Here is a 19,752-nt window from a genome sequence, read left to right as displayed (position 1 = left end):
CCTTTTGACTATTTTAGAACATTGTTAAAAAGCAGGATGCAGCTAATATAGTTCCCATGATACGTTTCTTTATGATAACTTACAAATATCAAATATCTCAAAGTGTTAAAAATAACATTAAACATCTGCAAATGCATTACCTGCAATGACTTTGGAGTTTGCATGGAAGGAGACTGGTAGCGGTCCATTATTGGTGATCTTAACAGTTTGTTTTAGTACTTGGCTCGGAACAACATAACCAAAATCCAGAACATACTCTGGGAGGAGGAGCCTGGCGGAATGGGAAGGAGATGGCATTGATGCACATGTACATTTATAAATTAGCCACTCTGTTGCATTACAAGACAATAAAGTTTACAATATCTTGCTTAGAAATACATTTGCTGAGATCGGAAAAGATTTACTTGATTGCCCAGTTATAACTTGAGCCTGAACTTCCGGTATTTGTCCATTCAGTGAGCCACACCCTAAATTGGTCACAAGCCAATTGCAAGGCATATACCGTTAAAAAAAAAAAAAGTCCATCATCACATTCGCACCTAAGGACAAATTTAGTTTTCTATAAAGCTAAATTTATGTCTTTGGATTATGGAAGGAAGCTGGAGAACATGGAGAAAAGCCACGCAGGCACAGGGAGAACATAACAGGGAGAACAAACTCCACACAGGACGGCCGGAGGCTGGATTGGAACCTCAGAACTGTGAAACAGATGTTTTAAGCACTCAGACTGTATTGGCATTAATTGACAACTGTGCCATACCAAACGATTTGAAGACCAGTAATCAAAATATAATCGCCTACAAATAATTAAAATATGCAATTTGCATATGTAATATCCATAATGTCTTTTAAGAAGAAAACACTTTCTATATCTTTGAGGGGAGGCTCACTATGGATTGGTTCACACTGCAGGTCTTAATGCTTAATCTGGATTTTGGGCTGAAATCTGACTCTTTTTTTAATAAAACATACTTGCTGAGTTTACTCCATTTTTTGGGAGAACCTTGTGAGTTCCCCTGCTCCATAAGGCTCTTGCTCACCGCCAAAGCATTTTCTGTGACCAGCATTTTCTCAATCTCCAAAAGAAGCACCTCTTCATACTAAAAGACAAATGGTTTCAAAGTCAGTTATTACAATATACAGTAATTATCTATCTATCTATCTATCTATCTATCTATCTATCTATCTATCTATCTATCTATCTATCTATCTATCTATCTATCTATCTATCTATCTATCTATCTATCTATCTATCTATCTATCTATCTATCTATCTATCTATCTATCTACCTACCTACCTACCTATCTATCTATCTATCTCTCATTAGGCGCTTTTCACACTGCATTTCGCATTCACTGTGTATGTCGTGAAAGGAGTGGAGTGGAGCTGGGCGTCGCAGCGGGTCAAAATGACTTCAACCGATTTTGAGAGCGGTGTTACCGTGACATAAGACATGGATTTAGTGTTATTTTGGCGGACTTATCGACAAGTAACGGCATGATTAATTAAAGTTTCCAAGTTGCCACCAATCCTTTATGCTACGTTCAGACCCAATGTGAAATATCGAGGTGACTGCACACAATGGTTTGCTTTGAGCGGACTAGAGTGACTCGTCTCCTCCGGCAGGGGGGAGTTCAGACATCACCAGTCAATCTAGTGATGGTTTTGTTGGCTGCTAAATGCTCTTTGTTTAGAGTTAACCAGTTATAAACAATTCAGTCCACTGACAAGAAACTCCAGCTTCTTTGCTCCCAATTCTCCAACCCTGCTGGTCTTTTTTTGTCTAAGTTCAGGCTAAGAAATGAAGCTGGCTGTGGTATTTGCCACTCAGTCTCAAAGATCGATCCTGCAAATGCATGTGACGTACTAAGTAGGTTCTTGATTAGCTGTCAATGACGCAATGTGGCCAAACGTTCACGGGCAGAAATGGCGAAGCAGGAACTTTCTGCTATAAGTTAGCAATTCAAATATGGGCGTGCTGGTAATTTCGCTTTACCACGTGACTTCTTTAACTCTAAGCAAGTGCAGTGTGAAAAGGGCTTCAAAGTATACATAATATTCATACAGCATGTACAATAAAGCTATTCAATTCATTTGCTCCACTGCCTTTGATATAACTAAATTGAAATAATTGAAATCCAACTTCATGACCTCTTACAATAACAAAAGTTTTGAAAGCTTAATATCAGTAAAAATTATTTTGTGGACTAACAGGAAGTGAACAGGTGTCCTCCATTTTGACTACTTTTGTGGCGTGGTCAAGCATATCACTGTAGCCCTCCTTCGCTGTAAAGAAATAACAGGATGAGAAAAAATGTCTTCAGAGTTCCATTCGTAATTGTCAATCATTGATCTCACTGTACAATAATATGTTCACGTCTGTGTTTTGCATTGCCTTTCATTTACCCAGGCTTCGGGGTAAATTCAGGGAGATCTTTGGGAACACTCCCTCGCCAGTGAGTGAGATGACCTGTGGTGGCAAGTGAGCCACAACCACCTGAAACTGCTTTTCAAAGACTTCAGGAATGCCAGGGAGGTAGAGCACGCGTAAACGATATTGTGAGCCAGCCTCAATGTAACCCTGCCACACAAAAGATTAAGTTGAAAAAAGAACTACCCTGTACATTAAATGACTGATGTTCATGGTCTCAACTTCAGCTCACTGTAAGGGGGATGACCAGTGGTTGACCAGGTCGGATCTCCTCGTTCTGCTCATCCTCACTTTCCAGCATTGCATCTGGCTCTTTCTGTTCCACTGTGGTCTTCTCCCTTTGAGCCTTTTCAATACTGAATTTAAAGCCCACCTTTCCGGTGTTCCTCAGAATCACGGTTGACTCCCCAATTTGATCAAAACGCTGGAATACAAACCAAAAGTGTGCTTCTTAAATTACAGATTTTTTTTTTAATTTACAAGGATCACAAAATACATTTACAAAACAAAATAACTATATTTTTTTGTTGCTAATGGTACAAATGTCAGCTGAATGCACATGATATTGCTTGGATATGAATGGATATGAGTTTCTCCTTCAGTGAGCAAGAACTACGGAAAAGTAAAACCTATTAACTAGTTGTGATATGGAGTGAAAAGATATGGGTTTGACAGCAAAAGATAAATGAGACAAAAGAATAATATTTTAGCTGTCTTTTTACTGTACATCTAGACATGACCTGCAATGTTCATAATAGGCAATTTATTAATTTTTATGTTGTTTTTTAAAGCTAAGATGCTTGTTCCAGCAACTCCACTGCTCGGATGTCCTTGGCTGTTTGGCTTCTGGACTGCTTTTGTTCACAAACCTCCGACTGATTAAATGAAAATATGGAAGGACTTATTAACCTTCAATTGATGAGCAACAATGATGGCAGCAGCTGCAACAAGTACTCAGAAAAATCTGCTTGCCAATTTAACAATAATAGAACCAACATGATTGGGAGATTTTTCCTCATCCTGTAAGATAGTGGCTTGAATCGGAATGTCAAAACTGCATTTAGGTTATGTTCACAACACTGTTAAGTTTATTTGCACAATGAGAACACCTACTCCGGTTGATGGATCGGACATCTAAACGGGTAAACTGAAAAGTAAACAATTCCATGAAAATCAGAATGTTACTTCTGGTTCCAATCAATTCTTGAAATTCAATGCCCAACCCAGGATATTATAAGTCAGCCCGTTTTTTAAAATATGCTGTAGTAGGTTGACTCAGGGCCAGCCAGTGGCCTAAAACGTTTATGCATTGTATCACAGGAATAACAGCTAGCGGTTGTGGGCCTGAACAACAGACTGTTTATGATATGGGCCAGCCCTGCAGACTAGTATAGTGAAGACAGTCATACCTGCAGACCAAAGTCAACAGTAGTCGAGTCCAGACTGAAGCCGATCTCTGATGCTTCCCCTCTGAGTCTAATGTCATATATTGGTCCATGCTCTACTTGGCACTGTGCAATCACCTCTCGGCTAACGAAGTCCTGGCCGTGAAAGATGAACGTGACCAACTGCTGCTCGCCAGGTTTCAGATGTCCATGCATTGGCAAGACATCAAAAATCTACAGAAAGAGTATCAACATCAGTTCGGCGCAACGGATCCAGTCAGCTGAAACAGACTCAAGTTTACCACTGTAACATGAATATGGATGGATGGAGAAAACTCTATAACAATCTATCATGCACTGCACAAAGAGGTTTTCATAACTCTTGTTAGGTTGCATGATGAAGCGTACCTCTTGCACACACACAGAGCATTGCGGGATGTCCTGGTCTGGTATAATACCTTCGTCGGTGAGAGCAGCTATAGAGGTTTCAGAAGACCTTTTGAGGGAGAAGTATCATAATGTTATACATGGATGCAGAATGGTAATATTAATAAGCAAGGTCAATTTAATGGTTTTCTAGACTCTAGACAAAAACAATAAAAATCCATGAATATACAAAAAAAAAAACATAAGGAAGCAAATGAAAAAAATTGCGTATGGAGATTGGGACAGTGTAGTTACTTTCCCTTTATATGAAAATGAAAAGACCTGCAGCTTTAATTTAAGGGGATTCACAATAATATAAATAATTAATTACAGTTAAAACTTAGACTAGCGCTTACTCAATGGCTCAAACGCATTTGGTTAAAGTGACTTAATTGTAAACATAAATACAGTTTTATCACTTGGATTACAACCAATTGCGGCAACTACTCGCTGACATAAGTCTAGAGCCCATGGACGTTGCTGAAAATTGACTTTCCTCTCTGGAGATGCTTTGTCTTCAGCCAGTGGCAAGGGAAATAAATTGAATATTCTTTCATGGCCACTTACCAAAGACAAAAAGCTTCAGCCTTATGTTGTGTCAGTTACACATTTATTTATGTACTATAGTATATTGTTGATATGTATCATTCTTGGCTGTATACCAAGAACAAGCATGACATAGACTCCCTAATTCATCCCACGAAGATTTACAGCAATGACATGGGAAGGCCAATTGCACTATGATAAGTGTGGGCGAAAGATATCTAGGCAAGGGCAGATAATCACAAGCAAAGGGCTTGATGGCACCACAACAGATATGCTCAGAGCTTCCGACCTAATTAAATTCACTAGCAGAAGTAATGTACATAATGGCAAGCAAGTGCAAAACACAGGCACAATAAAGTTTTTTTTTGCTAATGGTATACCTGAAGGCACACTGTGAATGATCCACCAAACAGGCCCAGCGGTAAAATACCGGCAGTGGGGAACAGTTTGTCATTGTGACTTCCTGGTGATTTTCTGTAGAGTTGAGAACACTTCCAAAATCCACTGTGGTGGAGGAAAAATGAAGGTTGGGATAATGAAGTTCAGCATGTATTTCCACCTTGTCTTCTTGTGGGTGTCCTATGTAGATCATGTTGAGGGTCTGGAAAAATGGACAAGAAAGAACATCTAATTATTCACACATATATATATACGGTAATCCCTCGCCACTTTGCGCTTCACCTATTTCAGCCTCGGTGCATTACGACTTTATAAGTGACGAGAGAACAGTGTTTAAATACACGCTGTATATGAATATAGGAGATTCATGCGCAACCATGACTCACTTTGGTTTCGCTATGCATGGTTAGTGTAGTGTGGTAATTCTGAAGGTAGACACTTTGCAAGGTAAACCGTAGTTCTAATTAACTTACTTACAATAAACCCATGTCATATAACGGCCAACAAGAAACACTACTTGTTGGAAATTTCAACACAGTGGCGTTTAAATTTCTAGATACTATTTCTACTTCGAGGAGCTTCGTTTTTCACGGGTGTTTCTGGAACGCATCTCTCGTGAATAACGAGGGATCACTGTATAAGCAGTCATCATTACACAAAAGAGATGTCAATCATTTGTGGAGATTACAAAACAAGTTGTTTTAGTTTAGTGTACTTTGTAAGTTTGGGACAGATTTCAGTGGCTTCATTCTAACTGTAGAAAAGTATAGCGAAAGAAAATTTTGCCGACAAAAAGAAACATAAAAAACACCTTGATGTTACCTCATCCACCACTTGTGACAATTGACCATGGAAACAAGTTGGATCAAAACATATCCACAACTGAGTTTCTTCCCCTTGAGCTAGTGTCATGCTCTGGAAAAAAAAAATGCATTATATCGTTAGAGAAATGTCATGATGTAATGTCGATGTAATGAAAAGATCATCGTCAATCATCTTTTTTATTTTTTTTATTTTTTTTTTTACAATGCTCTTGTACTGCACATTTCTGCACTTGCAAGTGACTCCTGTAGGCTTGAATCATATTCACAGCCCTTTCAACAAAGTCAAAATATTTTTAAACTGCTTTATGGGGGGGAGAGTGAAATAAAAAGGCAACACATTCTTTCAGCGCAGTAGAAGTGATGACATACTTTTGTGTTAGCAGCACTAAAGACTCCTCGGGCCTCGCAGAGGGAGAAAGGAAAAGCAAGAGAGAGCTCCATGGATAGAGAGAGAGATGACACATTCTTTAAAACCAGCTCCTCATAAAGTTGGGTAAGGTCTTCTCCTGGGAGCTGATGGAAATATATATGCAATTGGATATAAAGATTAGGAAATGGTGACAGAAAGTTCCAAAGAAATTATGATCACAATTCTTTCATGAACCTTCTCTATGTAGAAATTCAGCTTCTGGGGGGACATGCTGAGCATAGGGGTCACAAAATGGCATGTCACATCCACAGTAAACATATGCTCCTTGATCCCCTGAAGACCCACAATGCCACAGCAGACCAGATATTCTTTCACAACCTAAGGAGGCAGGCAAGGGTCACTTGTATAAAGACAATTAAATCGGCTATGAACTTGTATCTAGTATCTCTACTTGTTTAATATGACATTGTTTGACCTGTGTGGTAGTGATTGTGTAAGTTTTTCTGAAGAAAATTATACCTAATAGTGATCATGCAAAAAAAAAATCTAAGCCAGTTCTTTACAATATTTGTTCTGCTGTTCTGCTATGTCACCTTGGGGAGGTTTGAAGATCCTTCCAGCACCATGTCAACCGAGTCACCGGGAAAAAGTTCCATACGTGTTGGGCTGATGCTGAAGACGGGTTTGTCTTCAATTTGTGATCCCCATGATTTTCCAGCTGAGATGGACGGCAGAAAAGTGCGTCCAGATGAGCACTCTGTCTTCCAATAAAGTCGATGTACTCGTTGGCCATAGTTGGTCACCTTGAAATGGAAGTCGCACGATCCATGGCTTAGGACACACATAAAAAAATAAAATTAAAAAAACGTATGACAATATGCAATATGCTTTTAAGTGATATTTTTTTTGGGTGAGGTTAATGAATGAATACTACCTGAAGTGTATACCAAGGTCCAGATTTGGATATAAGGGCTTGTCACTGACAATTGTGGTGCCCGTGCCCGTTGCAGACAGGGCAACAATGATAATTTGACTACCTTGGATGGAAATCTCTAGCGTGTCTTGAAAAAAGAGTGTATCTTTGAGATTAGCCACAACCTTAAGATCCAGTTGGCCTTGTGGTGGCAATTCCCCTTCACTGGGTTCAACACGCCAAGGGGACTTTACTTGGCTCTATGGAAATAGAGACAATCAATCAAGATTTTTTTTTTTCTCCATGATGTTGACAGGGTGACAACGGAAATAGGATGTAGGCTTATTCATTTCCTTTTGCTTTGCATTTCCATTGGTCGACACATGAAGAGTGCTTTTCATGCAGTTAATCGCGTCATCATGGTACATGGTGGGCACCGCTACAGGTGAAATCTTACCTAGTAATAGAATTCCTCCATGTTCTTGTCAAAGACTTTTTAATTTGAGCAATATATATCTGAAATGCCCGGTGGATTTGCACATGTATGTAAAAGAACCTCGGAAATATTTTTGTATAATCTCAGAAAAATGTCAGACAATGCATTCAAGATGATTGAAATTAGTCCTCAAGATATGTCATTTCCATTTGCTTGTATCTTTTAAAAAAATAAATCTCACAACCAAACACAATGGGTTTTTTTTAGTTTGAGAGCTAGTAAAGTCATGTAGAAAATGTGCATCTAAGCAGAACCTCAGCTCACAAAGTATTTCAATTGCCTTCCTTTTTCCAAACTACAGCACTTATCTAGAAGATAATCTGAGTTGTTTGTACCATGTGTGCCGTGAAGTATGCTGGAATGGGTGAGTGGTTGGAGAGGGGAAGGTATTTAGCAACATCTGTCAGAACAGGTATTTTGCCAAATTCCAGTTGTTGACCCGGACAGTGAAGGTAAACTACGGGACCTCGTCCAGTGCATGACAAGACAACCTCCTGAAAGGGAACAGGAGACAGGGGGATGAGTAGAAAAGCACTATATCAACACAAGGACATGACGGCAATACAATAGCGGAAATTTACCAGTGGTGTGTGAATGCTGCCAAACAGAGCAATGTATAGCGTGTGATGGTGCTTTCCAACATCCTTCACCAATAGGAAAACAGGAAGGTCTGCTGAGCTGTGAGGAGGGATCACTCCCCTGGATAAAGAACTTCCAAATATCACTGAAGGGTTCTCCTCATATTCCTAAACATGGGGGAATAATAATAATAATAATAATAACTCAATTGTGTACATGTAGCTTCTTTACTGTATATGGGTGTAAGCCATCACACTGATATGAAATAGTGGAAACTAATGATTATAGATGAGCACAATGAATCCCATCAAACATCAATTTATCATTAAATTCCATTATGAAATGGGTATATAGAGAAGCTTTGCTAACAATCAAGAAAGTCCAGTATAAAAACAAAACTAAAAACTATAAAAACTAATTGTTCAATATTTTATAACTTCCACTAATCCTATTACTTTTTTTTTTTTTTTAAGCTACAGTGAACTGCTTTACCTGTTCCAGCATCCCATAGCAGACAGGTAGAGAACTTTGGTTCATTAAGTGTACTTTCTTTTCATACGGGTGATTGAGGAAGCACTTCTGAAAATCCACCACTGGAGACTCTACCATGATATCTGGAATAATACACCTGTACGCAGAGGAGAGGGAAAATGAAGAAAATGTTTTTAGAGCCTCATTTCCCAATTGCAACATTGTGAGAGCACATGCAGTGCCATCAGCCCTTGTCACCACACACGCCTCAAAGATGTCTGATAGTTGGCGCTGATGGCACGGCGCCATCGGCATTCAAGAAAAGCCCCTGCACACGAGGCAAGCGCGGATGGCGACGGCAACAAGCGCAGTTGGTGCCTCGTGGTCGAAGAGTTTATTGTCATTTTCTTGTACAGTTGTTTGTTGAGATACGAGGGCCTTAAAATCTTTTGAGCTACTGGCCTTCACTTGTCAAATTTATTGTTATGAGATGCCAATGGATGCCATGTGGGCAGCTTTAATCAATCACATGATCAATTAATGAATAAGTATTGGGTTGGTTAGCGTCTGATAATTTTGAGCCATTTGTCTGCTGCATGCATCATATACACAAACAGAACTGAATAAAGCGCATCAAGTGCACAACTGAAAATGCTTTGTAGTATGGGCACTCTTTGCCATCATGGTAATGAGAGTCATACTTTGCATTGGTTCTGCATCAGCTCGGATGGAATGACCAATCATTTTCATGAGATGGGACATTTCTCTCAAGACAGGCAAAGTCATCGAGAAATATTTTGTCAACTGTAAACCAGATGCTTTTGCCACATGTTATCAGATGCCGCCCACTACTACTTGTACTGTATTTTGTATAAAATTATTTTTTTATTACATTTGATTTGTTTTTGTACACATATATCTTACCTTGCAATAATGGGCAGAGCCATGATCTCTTTTCCAACACCCTCAACATCTACTACCAGAGCCAACCTGTAATGTTTGATTGTGTTGGAGCACAGTGACACCTGTTGAGAAAAGGCAAAAACATGTCGTATAAAGACATTGCGATGGATGGATGGATGGATGGATGGATGGATGGATGGATGGATGGATGGATGGATGGATGGATGGATGGATGGATGGATGGATGGATGGATGGATGGATGGATGGATGGATGGATGGATGGATGGATGGATGGATGGAAGCAGCATCCCTCATTTGATTTAAAATTAGGATATCAGAATGACATAAACTGCAAAATCTCCCCTTATGGATGATAGTAGTATACATGATTAAAGACTATAATGCTGTTCCGGTCTGGCAAAAGGTTGCATCTTGGGGAAACATACGCAGTTTTTGAGAGCAGCACCAAAGAGAACAAAGTACAAAATGTTAGGGTTGATAGATTATTTTGATCGTATGATTATGTTTGAATGTAGACTATAATGAGTAACCAAACTTCTCCTGCTCTCACAACGCAGTCAAATAAAGTGGTTGCATCCTCTGCACTGGTTGACCAGCTGCAGAGGAAGCAATTAAAGTTGTTCTGTTTCCCCCAATGTCGTAAAACACCCCCTGCTCTGATTCGACCAGAGGCCAGGGGTTCACCAAACCTGCCTACTCTCACCCCCACCCTGTTTTCTCTCAATAGATACTCTCTTGCAAGAATCCAAAGTCAGACTTTGTTCGAACGTCGCTGTATGCACAGTGATGAACAATTTCTCCACTTGCAAGTGCTCAAAGGGCATACTGTCTCTCGTGTGGTTCTTGCAAATAAGTTAGTGAGCACCACTCTAACACAAAACATACATTTTTTAAGATAACAAAATAAAACTAATGACACAATGAACAAATGAGACACAGGTAGAATACACATGAGAGTAGTGCATTATCTGAAAACTGAAAAAATGGGTAGTACAAAAACTGAATATAACTTTTACTAATCCACTGTACCTTGATGCTAACGTCTGCCATGGCCCGCAAAGTACCCGCAGCAGGACTGACGGTAAACTCAACAGGCATAGCATTGATGTCATGAGAAGTACTTCCTTGCCAGTTATTCCTACACAGCTCACACACTTGCTGGTCACTCGTCACACTGGGAGAGCCCATTCCGTCTCCCAGAACACGCAGGGTAAAGTTCATTGGAACAAAAGATGTGTTAAAGAGGGAACACATTTCTGTTTGTGGGAAACCTGCAAAATAACATAAACTAACATCAAGATGAAAAGGAACATATCAAATTTGCAACATAAAGCATGATGAGGCTTCTAGAGTTAGTTGCATTTTGTTCCATTCAACCCGAGGCTTGTAAAATGCTCAGGGAGCACTTCCAACAAAAACTAAAAAATTAAATACACGTCACTTTGATGGTGCAATAAATATGGAGTGCGAATAAATATGTGCTAAAAGGCAGGCCAGAAAGTGTGTGTATGCCCCCAGTGGCCACCTTGTTCCTCCTCCTCTGCTTTACACAGTGTAGCATATGGAGAATATGACTATATTAAATTAAACGGAGACATGGTAATTTGACGTTATAATTGCTTGAATAGACCATTGAGTGGAGTCATCTATCACCTTTAAATTAAGCACCAAAGAAAATCTTCAGAAAATGTGTTTGTGAGCAAGCCATCTATTTGTGTAAATAAACGACAGTGTATGAGTTGTGGGCACTTGTTTCTTTTCCATACTCAGGGCTTCACATTTACAAGTAGAAGCTTGCTTGAAAATTCTGCCAAAATTCATGTCATAGATATATGACTTGATGTTATATGACTGAAAATTGTTAGTACTCTAATTGTTGGAGAAAATGCCCAATATGTTTCCTTCAACATCACTGTAAAGATTTACTAACCGTAGGCAACATCTCCAAAATCGAGTTCTGAAACACTGAAGTGAAAAGTTGGCCCAATAACACAGCCCCTGAAACAGAAATACCAAATACAGAAAATGAAAAAAAAAGGAACCATTCGATAGTAAAAAAAAAAAAACTTCTGAGTTAATGTACTTCATACAAGGTACTTTTATTACAATACTGAACCCATTTTCATGATTCAAGCTAAGTAAGAGAGCATTCCAAATTCACCTGAAAGTAAGAATAAGTGGTAGAGGTTGGCCTTTGACAGATAGCAATAAGCCCTCAGAGAAAGTTCCCAAAATGTCACTTTGGAAGGTGACTTTCACCATCAGGTCAGCCCCAGAGCAAACAACACCTTTCTTGGGAGTGAAGGAGAAAAATTTCCCAAAAGGAGTGCAAGGGCTTGAGAACTCAAAAGGGGCATCAATCAGCCCGTGGTTGGACAGCTGCACCTATCGGAATCCAAACGCATCATGACATTTAGTGGCAATATTAGCATGCACTGACAGTTTTTCTTGGCAAGCCTTACCTCATAAGAGACAGTGTGACTTATAAATATGTTTTTCATCTCCATTAGCTTACAGCTGATCTGCATTGCAGGTCCCAAACCCTCACCCTTGACTGTCAGAGGGATGCGAGATTTTTTGCCTAAAAGTACAGCGTAACAAAGGAAAGGGTCAAAGGAAAATAAATCATAAATAATAAATAAATAAGACACGATGCTCTGTTTACGACACAGGCTAGCCACAAATGCTAGCAGATTTTTGCTGATTTTCGTATCTGCTTAAGTATGCGTTTGCATCTAAATAAATATTTTAAAAAATCATCCCTCTGGGCGCCATAGCTATGTGGGTCTAAATGTGTGTGTTGCAGGGGTGTCAAAGTCATTTTTTTTTGCGGGCCGCATTGTAGTTATAGCTTCTTTCGGAGGGCCATTACGACTGTCAACCCAAATAAATGTATGAGCACCTCATATTATATCCAGTAAAAGCTACAAAATAAACTGACAAATAACTCGTTTTCAAATCCGACAAGTAAAGACTGGTCAAATATTTAAAAGAAAAAGATATTATTAAAAGTGAAGACAATTTGCAATTCTAGTAATGACACACGAATTTGATGCACAATTTGTCTTCGCAGGCCACATAAAATGATGTGCCGGGCCGTATCTGCCCCCCGGGCCTTGAGTTTGACACCTGTGACGAGCCTGCCGTATTCAAAAGGAATGAAAATAGACATTTTCATTGGCCACAACTGAAGTCGGGTGTGACCACGCCCACAATGGCGCAGTCCTCTCTCTGCGCTCACCTGCAAAATTACCATCACTGTGTCAAACACATCTTCACGCAGAGCTATGCTAAGCCCTGTTCAGGATCTTTACATCCATCACAAAAAAAGGAGCAGATTTAAAAATCACAATGAGGTCAAATTAGAAATGGCTGACGACTTTACAGTACAAATAACGTCCAGTGAAATAGCTAGGCAAACCAGAAATGTATTCCAAGCTCCATTGTTTATTGTAAACCAATAACAATGAGCTATTGTTTCATTGTTAATGCTTGGTTCAACACTACACGTGTGTTCTAGCCACGTACCTGTGACGTCACAATATATGGTTTCTCGGTATAATTTGGCTTCATCGGGCTTGAAGACAACAGTGAAACGTGCTGTGGTATTTGGCCATATTTCTCCCGACTGTCATGTTAACAAAAGGGAGAAAAGGGCATTTTAGAGTTTATGAGTGCAACTGAGTGAAAATACAGAAACAGAATAAGTCAAGCTACATGAGGTTCGTTTGGAACATAAAATAATATCTAAATACAGGCGCATTGGCAAGTGTGATTTCCAAACATCTACATCTTTTTGGATGCGAAAGCAAATGCTTGTACAGTTTTCCCATTATTTGAAAAACACACCAAAATGTATTGTCTTGGCAACTCCTATCTTTATCGCATTCTTATATTGTCCAAAACAATGGAACAACAATTAATTAGTGGGACTGGAAGTCGCAAACACACACCGCTGGTTCTAATGTTATACATCCTTGTGAGAGAGCAAGGAGGCCGGTTCGATGATTGGCTGTGGGGTCAGACTGGCAGGGAACAAGCAAAGGTGAATCTGCATGATGCTGGTGCTCGAGCATTGAGGAATCCCTAGACCGTCGAGAGAGAAAGGAAAGGCAACACAAAGAGTAACAACAGGCACAGAGAGAGTAACAAGTAGACCTCCTGTAGCTTATATTGAGCAATGCTGTGAAGACATGCTTCCTGGATTGAAACACTTGTCTTAATTACAATTTTTTTATAGAACTGCAGGAAAGTCAGAAGCACAATGGAATTAATTTCATTCTAAAGTATTTGACAATATACTCACTGGCTTTCTTCGAGATGGATCGGGCATGTTGTCCAACAGTACTTAAGAGTGGTATCACTATTATTGGTGAGTGACACCGTATGCATGTTAGACAAGGAGATGTAAGTCTTTTCCAAATGAAGGTATTCAGGGATAAGCTTGAGCTTCAACTCCTTACAGTAACCATGGAGGCTGATGTGCACATCTTCACCTGAGCAGAGGAAGAGGAGTGAAGAGCGTTGGGGCGATAAATACTGTCAATCACAAATCAAACTGGTCCAAGAGTACATAAATATTAGTTATTCTTCTTCTTATATTATTCTTTGAAAAGAGTAAAGGAACGCTCCCGTATCTTGAAACAAGCACCAAAAACAGAGGTAAACAGCAGCGACACAGAAGTAAACAAGTATGCAGAACCTCACCTTTACTCTGCTGGGTTTCATATTTTTAAGACATGTTAAAGTTTTAAATAGTGTATGTATGATTTAAAGGGGAAGTCAACCCCAAATTTTCCTAGTAATATATTCTGTGCAACCGGTTTTGATTCCTGTTTTGTTTGTGGAATATGAATTAAACAGACAAAATCCACCAGCTGTTTATCCATCTTCTAAACTTATATTTATCAGTATGCTGTGTTTGAACTAGAACATACAAAATATTATTGTAAAAAAAAATAATTTGGGAGTTGTCTTCCCCTTTAAGTCGCACAAGCAAATGTAGAGTACAATATAGGATGATTTAAATACGCAAAAACATAAAAATATTGCATATACAATATTGTTAAATATTATTCCCATATATTGTACCAATATCGTAGTGTAGCAACAGATCCTGTTGGTGTTCTCCTGCAGTCATCGGATTGAAAGCCACGGTTATTTGCATGCTCTCGCCAATATCCAGAGTTCCAGAGGAGGGTGTTACTGAAAAAGGACTGAAATAGAAATACCATAAGGTCACAGAGTGATCAGGGGAAATTAATCATCCCTTAAAATGTTTATAGGTATGAATGCAAATACAGAAACTCATAGTTGCCGTTAATTCACAACTAGATTTTATTAATGCAACTATAAAAACTCATAGTTGCCATTAATTCCCAACTTGATTTTAATAGTAGTCGTCACCTTTGTGTTTGTAATTTGAAGATGGCAATGCGGTCTCCTAGGTTGCGTACAAGCTGAGTTCTCTGTGTGGAGGCTTTCACAAGACAGTCAGGTAAATGCAACTCATCACGGAAGTTCAAACTGGCTCTCGGGCCAATGGCATGGATCGGCACCTCAAACTGCTCCCGCTCTGTCACAAAAAAGAGAGTGTGGTGGTAGTCCTAGAAACAAAAGTGAAGAAACAGCGTTAGGGTTAGATCTTATAATTATGTATTAGATGAGGTTCTCAGAAACACTTTTTTACGAAACACATTTTTCTTTCTAATGACTTATTTTGAAACAGTGTACTTTACTTCCCAAGTTTGTACTGGCTGATTTCTGGTCTCGTACCAGTGCCTATTAATATTTGCAACGATGCAAGAGTCTGCTCAGGTCGGCTAATAATTGTTTGGGGTTTTGAAGAGTAAAAATTCTAAATAAAAGATAAACATAAATAAATAAATAAATAAATAAATAAATAAATAAATAAAGTATCATAACCATACAGTAGGTGTGAATAAACTTGCTGCTTTATTTAAAAACAAATCCTTGCAAATGTGTTAAAGCCCGACTTTTCAGTTTTCGTTGATGTTGGCGGTGCCATATGGACAAAAGCGGTACTGTTTTGACTAGTTGACAATGTTTTCCATTGGCACCAAAGCGCACATCGTTGCCAAATCCTGAGCTTTCGCACGCCTGCAGTTGAACTTAGTTACATGTTTTTGTTTCCTGTGGCTATGTGAAGGATGAATAGCGATGAGGTGATGAATCTAACTGTATCTAAACAATATCATTTAATGATGTTGAGAATAAACATTGAAAATAAATGTGTAACTTTGATTCCTGGTAACTTTTGGTGTAACGTTGGTTCTGCTGTCATGTATCAGACAAATCCCACAACCGGTCTTCGTGAAACAAAATACTGTATATTATAAACAATCTGAAAGTATCTGAATGAAAGTGAAGGTACCTTGTTCTCCTGTGGCGTGAAGCAGACTGTGAAGCCCACTGACAATCCTGCTGCTACTTTAGTCTTCGCCTCCTTTGGGCCTTCAACTTGGAAATAAGCGGACTCCTGATGCTCCAGCTTGACATGCCGTGATATCTTGACAACAAACAAACACAAATTGTCAAAAGCACCATAACAATCCTAAAATCAACAGAGCATCAAACACACAGTTGGAAACGTTCAAGTATGTTTTATACCTTATTTTTCATCCTATGTTTTACAGATAGAACCATTATATCGCTGAGCATTTTGCACACTAAAATAAACCGAGAAACACACTGGCATTAAGAAAATAATAATAATTCATTCATTCATTCATTCATTCATTTAGGGGTTGTGACGCTTTGGTCCAGTTAAAGGTTAGAATATTGTATTAGTTCAATTATTTCGTTAAGTCCGCACCTTATCATTGTTGAACAGTTGTAGAGGTAACTTGTAAGATTGTGCAGGAGTGAAGTTCTGGAAAATTAACTCAGGTGGGTGGGGCTGGAAAAATGACTGACTGACTTCCACCGAGGGCATCTGCAAACACACAATTGTAAAAATAAAATTGCACTGTGCTTTAATCTTTCTAAACTCATTACGCAAGACTCTGGACAATACAAATAACAGACCCAATGTTGACAAGAGAGTGCCGTCAAAAAGAGTGAAAAAATAAAACTGGTTCATGAAGCAAATTTGATGCTTTGTTTTCCAATCCAGGTTCGATTCCACCTCAGCCCCTCCCTGTGTAGCATTTGCATGTTCTTCCCGTGCCTGCGAGGGTTTTCTCTGGGCACTCCGGTTTCCTCCCACATCCCCAAAAAACAATTGCATGGTAGGCAGATTGAGCACCCGTAGGTGTGAGTGCAAAGCTGGCAACCGGTTCAGGGTGTCCCCCGCCTCCTGCCCAATGATTGCTGGGATAGGCTCCAGCACGCTTCAACCCCCGTGGGGACAAGTGGTACAGAAAATGGATGGACATTGGTGGCTCAAAAGGCAAGTGATGTGTGTTTAAGATATTAATTGATATTTGTAGGAAATTAAGAGCTTAATAGTTTTGTCCTCAGCGACCTTAAACATCTTCAGATTTAAAAAGAATAAAAATAAACAGGGGTAAGAGTCGGGTTAGTAGCACTGCATTAAGTATATTTCTACTTCAGACAGTGCCTACAAGGAAGACAAATTGCACATTGCTTTTCATCACGTTTGTTCACCAACAAGCCATAAAGGTCGGAAAAGTTAATTATTACTTTTTGATGAGTTGTGCTCGATTCAAGTAGTTGGAGGAATCGAGGAGGATGCATTTCATTGCCATCTGTCAGGCGTGGTTTTCTTGACTGCAACATTGGTGTGCGTCCATAAGATGTCACCTGCAATGGAAGCAAATCGAGTAATAAGATAATAACAGTAATACCGTGATTTTATTCTTTAATCAAACCCTTTAAATTACTCCGTTAAAAAATGGACCGATACATCTTGGTCAATTTCTGAAAACATTGGATTATTTTGCAAAAAAATAAAATAGCTGTTTTGTACAAAAATGGGTGCAGTGATTTTTTTTTAAATTTAAAGTATAAATATCACAATAAATATAACTAAGTTCATGTCTGTCGAACTGCTTTACTAAAGGGAACACAAAATGTTGACGGACGTTTACGTACTAATTGTGTCCTGCCTCAACATGAGTAACTGTGTCGATTCATGTTCCATATAATGCAATATAATGTACGCGTTCTTTGGACTAAAAACCATGACTAATGAGTCGTTTGACATAGTTAAACTGTGTTTAATAAGAAAAGAAAATAATTTAAGTCTCACCCGTCTCTAAAATCCAAACGTAGGGATCAACGTTGGTCGTTGTGTTTTGTTACCATGGCGACGGACTCGCGTTACCTTTCAGTAACATCCGCTCCAATTGGCCAGTATTTGCTCAAGCGCCCCAGTGCATGTTCGGCGAGCGTTGACATGACATCCAAGCAAAACATGGCTCAATAAGTTGTGAATTCTAGAAAAACCTAGTTAAATCTGCCATTTTGAAGACTCCGTGCAAAAAAGGAACGAACAAAAGAACCGTGATCAGTGTCAACGTTACTGTAATCTATAAAGAGGCAAACAAATGATGACATGTCGCTCTCCCAACGTTAAGAAAAGAAAATAAAAAAAGGAAAAAAAAGGAAAACAAAACAAAAGAACCACTCGTTCATTACCTCGCCAAGGATTCATAACAAAAGTACACACTGGTAGGGTCAAAACTGTAACGTACCTTAACATTTGATGGCCAGGTGACGTCTCCTCACCTGCTGTTAGAAATTATCCTGTTTTGTTAGACGTACGTATACTTTAACAATAATCAAAATGTTTAATATCCAAAAACATTTGAAGCAACAAATAATTGTGTATCTATTGTGAAAAACGGATGCGGACCAGGCTGCCTTACTTGCTTTGAGTCTTTGCAGGGGGGGGGGGGGGGGGGGGGGGACAAATAACATTTCCAGACTGTCAAGTGTGTCAACGGTGCTGGCCACCATCAGAAAGGTTGCATGGTTCCTCCAACAGGACAAGTGGCCTAAACATACGGCTAAAAACACCCCCAGAATTGCTAAGGACAAAAGTCTTAAAATCAATAAAGTACTTCGATCACAATAAAAAGTCGATTTGTTATTTCTGAAAGTATTGTTTTTCCTTCCTTTGACAGTACCTACAACATTTAGAGTATAGTATGTGCCAAAGGTGCCAAAGTACATAAAGCTGTTTCTTCAAGGCATCCATCCCTCATACTTTTTCTACTTGCTTTTCAATGGCATGTTTTAGTGAGCAAAAAAAGTGCACGCAATGTATCCATGCCATCGCCTATCACCTTGATATAAAATTACTTAAATTTTTAACAAATATTTAAAAATAAAAACGTACTCCGCAGTGACTCGTCTTCTGATGTTGCGCTCCTGCCGCAGTGTGCATCCATCGTGTACATTTTAATCAATTGTGATATTATTTTTTCATTTTTTTAAAACTGTTTTGGGGAAAGTTCAGAAAACAAACCAGGCTCGATTATAGGGAATTTCTGGCAACACATGCGGAATGTGATTGTACAAAGCATCCACTAGGGGGCAATAATGCACCGTGAAAATATAAGCACAAGAAACAAATCCAACATCCGTGATCCAGGCTTATACTGTACAGTCAAATACTTTCAAACTCATGAACATACTACATTTCCAGGAAAAGAAGAGTTTCTAAAGAAAACATTATGTTTAATGCTATGCCCAACATGAATTATATTAAAAACAAAGTCGTGCCTCACAGATGACAGTTTATGCAATCCTGTGTGAAGATGAGGGTGATGTGCCCACGCTGTTCTGAAGTAAAAGTCACATTATATTCTAAACTGCTGTAAGTATTGTTCTTTATGGCCTAATATATGGCTAAAACGGATGCTGTTTCAATAACAGCAGTCGTCAATTGAAAAAAAAAAGCAGTTTTTCTCAGCTTTTTAGTTGAAGAATGTTTTTGGAGAAACCACCCTATGTTCTCCTGCCAATTACTCAATAATGGAAAAAGACAACGTTTTTTT

General features: G+C 39.0%; 1 protein-coding gene across 3 annotated transcripts in view; it reads right to left on the bottom strand.

Moving 5' to 3' along the window:
• Window positions 1–19,433, bottom strand: part of hydin (HYDIN axonemal central pair apparatus protein) — a 47,553-nt gene extending 28,120 nt beyond the window's left edge. For 2 of the 3 annotated variants that reach the window (XM_037254288.1, XM_037254290.1), the window contains exons 1-30: window positions 18,000–19,433; window positions 17,432–17,551; window positions 16,602–16,721; window positions 16,161–16,295; window positions 15,173–15,372; window positions 14,858–14,982; window positions 14,073–14,262; window positions 13,720–13,852; window positions 13,295–13,394; window positions 12,229–12,347; window positions 11,928–12,151; window positions 11,697–11,764; window positions 10,796–11,037; window positions 9,766–9,866; window positions 8,863–8,998; window positions 8,373–8,537; window positions 8,127–8,285; window positions 7,317–7,555; window positions 6,976–7,213; window positions 6,617–6,760; window positions 6,382–6,525; window positions 6,011–6,103; window positions 5,170–5,390; window positions 4,226–4,313; window positions 3,842–4,051; window positions 2,665–2,856; window positions 2,408–2,582; window positions 2,214–2,287; window positions 973–1,100; window positions 141–271 (exon numbers count right to left, since the gene is read on the bottom strand). In XM_037254288.1, the coding sequence (XP_037110183.1) occupies window positions 141–271; window positions 973–1,100; window positions 2,214–2,287; window positions 2,408–2,582; window positions 2,665–2,856; window positions 3,842–4,051; window positions 4,226–4,313; window positions 5,170–5,390; window positions 6,011–6,103; window positions 6,382–6,525; window positions 6,617–6,760; window positions 6,976–7,213; window positions 7,317–7,555; window positions 8,127–8,285; window positions 8,373–8,537; window positions 8,863–8,998; window positions 9,766–9,866; window positions 10,796–11,037; window positions 11,697–11,764; window positions 11,928–12,151; window positions 12,229–12,347; window positions 13,295–13,394; window positions 13,720–13,852; window positions 14,073–14,262; window positions 14,858–14,982; window positions 15,173–15,372; window positions 16,161–16,295; window positions 16,602–16,721; window positions 17,432–17,527 (4,390 nt within the window). In that variant the 5' untranslated portion in view covers window positions 17,528–17,551; window positions 18,000–19,433. The remainder of the gene's footprint in view (window positions 1–140; window positions 272–972; window positions 1,101–2,213; window positions 2,288–2,407; window positions 2,583–2,664; window positions 2,857–3,841; window positions 4,052–4,225; window positions 4,314–5,169; window positions 5,391–6,010; window positions 6,104–6,381; window positions 6,526–6,616; window positions 6,761–6,975; window positions 7,214–7,316; window positions 7,556–8,126; window positions 8,286–8,372; window positions 8,538–8,862; window positions 8,999–9,765; window positions 9,867–10,795; window positions 11,038–11,696; window positions 11,765–11,927; window positions 12,152–12,228; window positions 12,348–13,294; window positions 13,395–13,719; window positions 13,853–14,072; window positions 14,263–14,857; window positions 14,983–15,172; window positions 15,373–16,160; window positions 16,296–16,601; window positions 16,722–17,431; window positions 17,552–17,999) is intronic. The other variant, XM_037254289.1, reaches the window with a different exon arrangement.
• Between the last annotated feature and the right edge of the window lie 319 nt (window positions 19,434–19,752).

Source organism: Syngnathus acus, chromosome 6, assembly GCF_901709675.1.
Source record: "Syngnathus acus chromosome 6, fSynAcu1.2, whole genome shotgun sequence".
NCBI lineage: Eukaryota > Metazoa > Chordata > Actinopteri > Syngnathiformes > Syngnathidae > Syngnathus > Syngnathus acus.
This window is presented reverse-complemented; position numbering and strand designations above follow the sequence as displayed.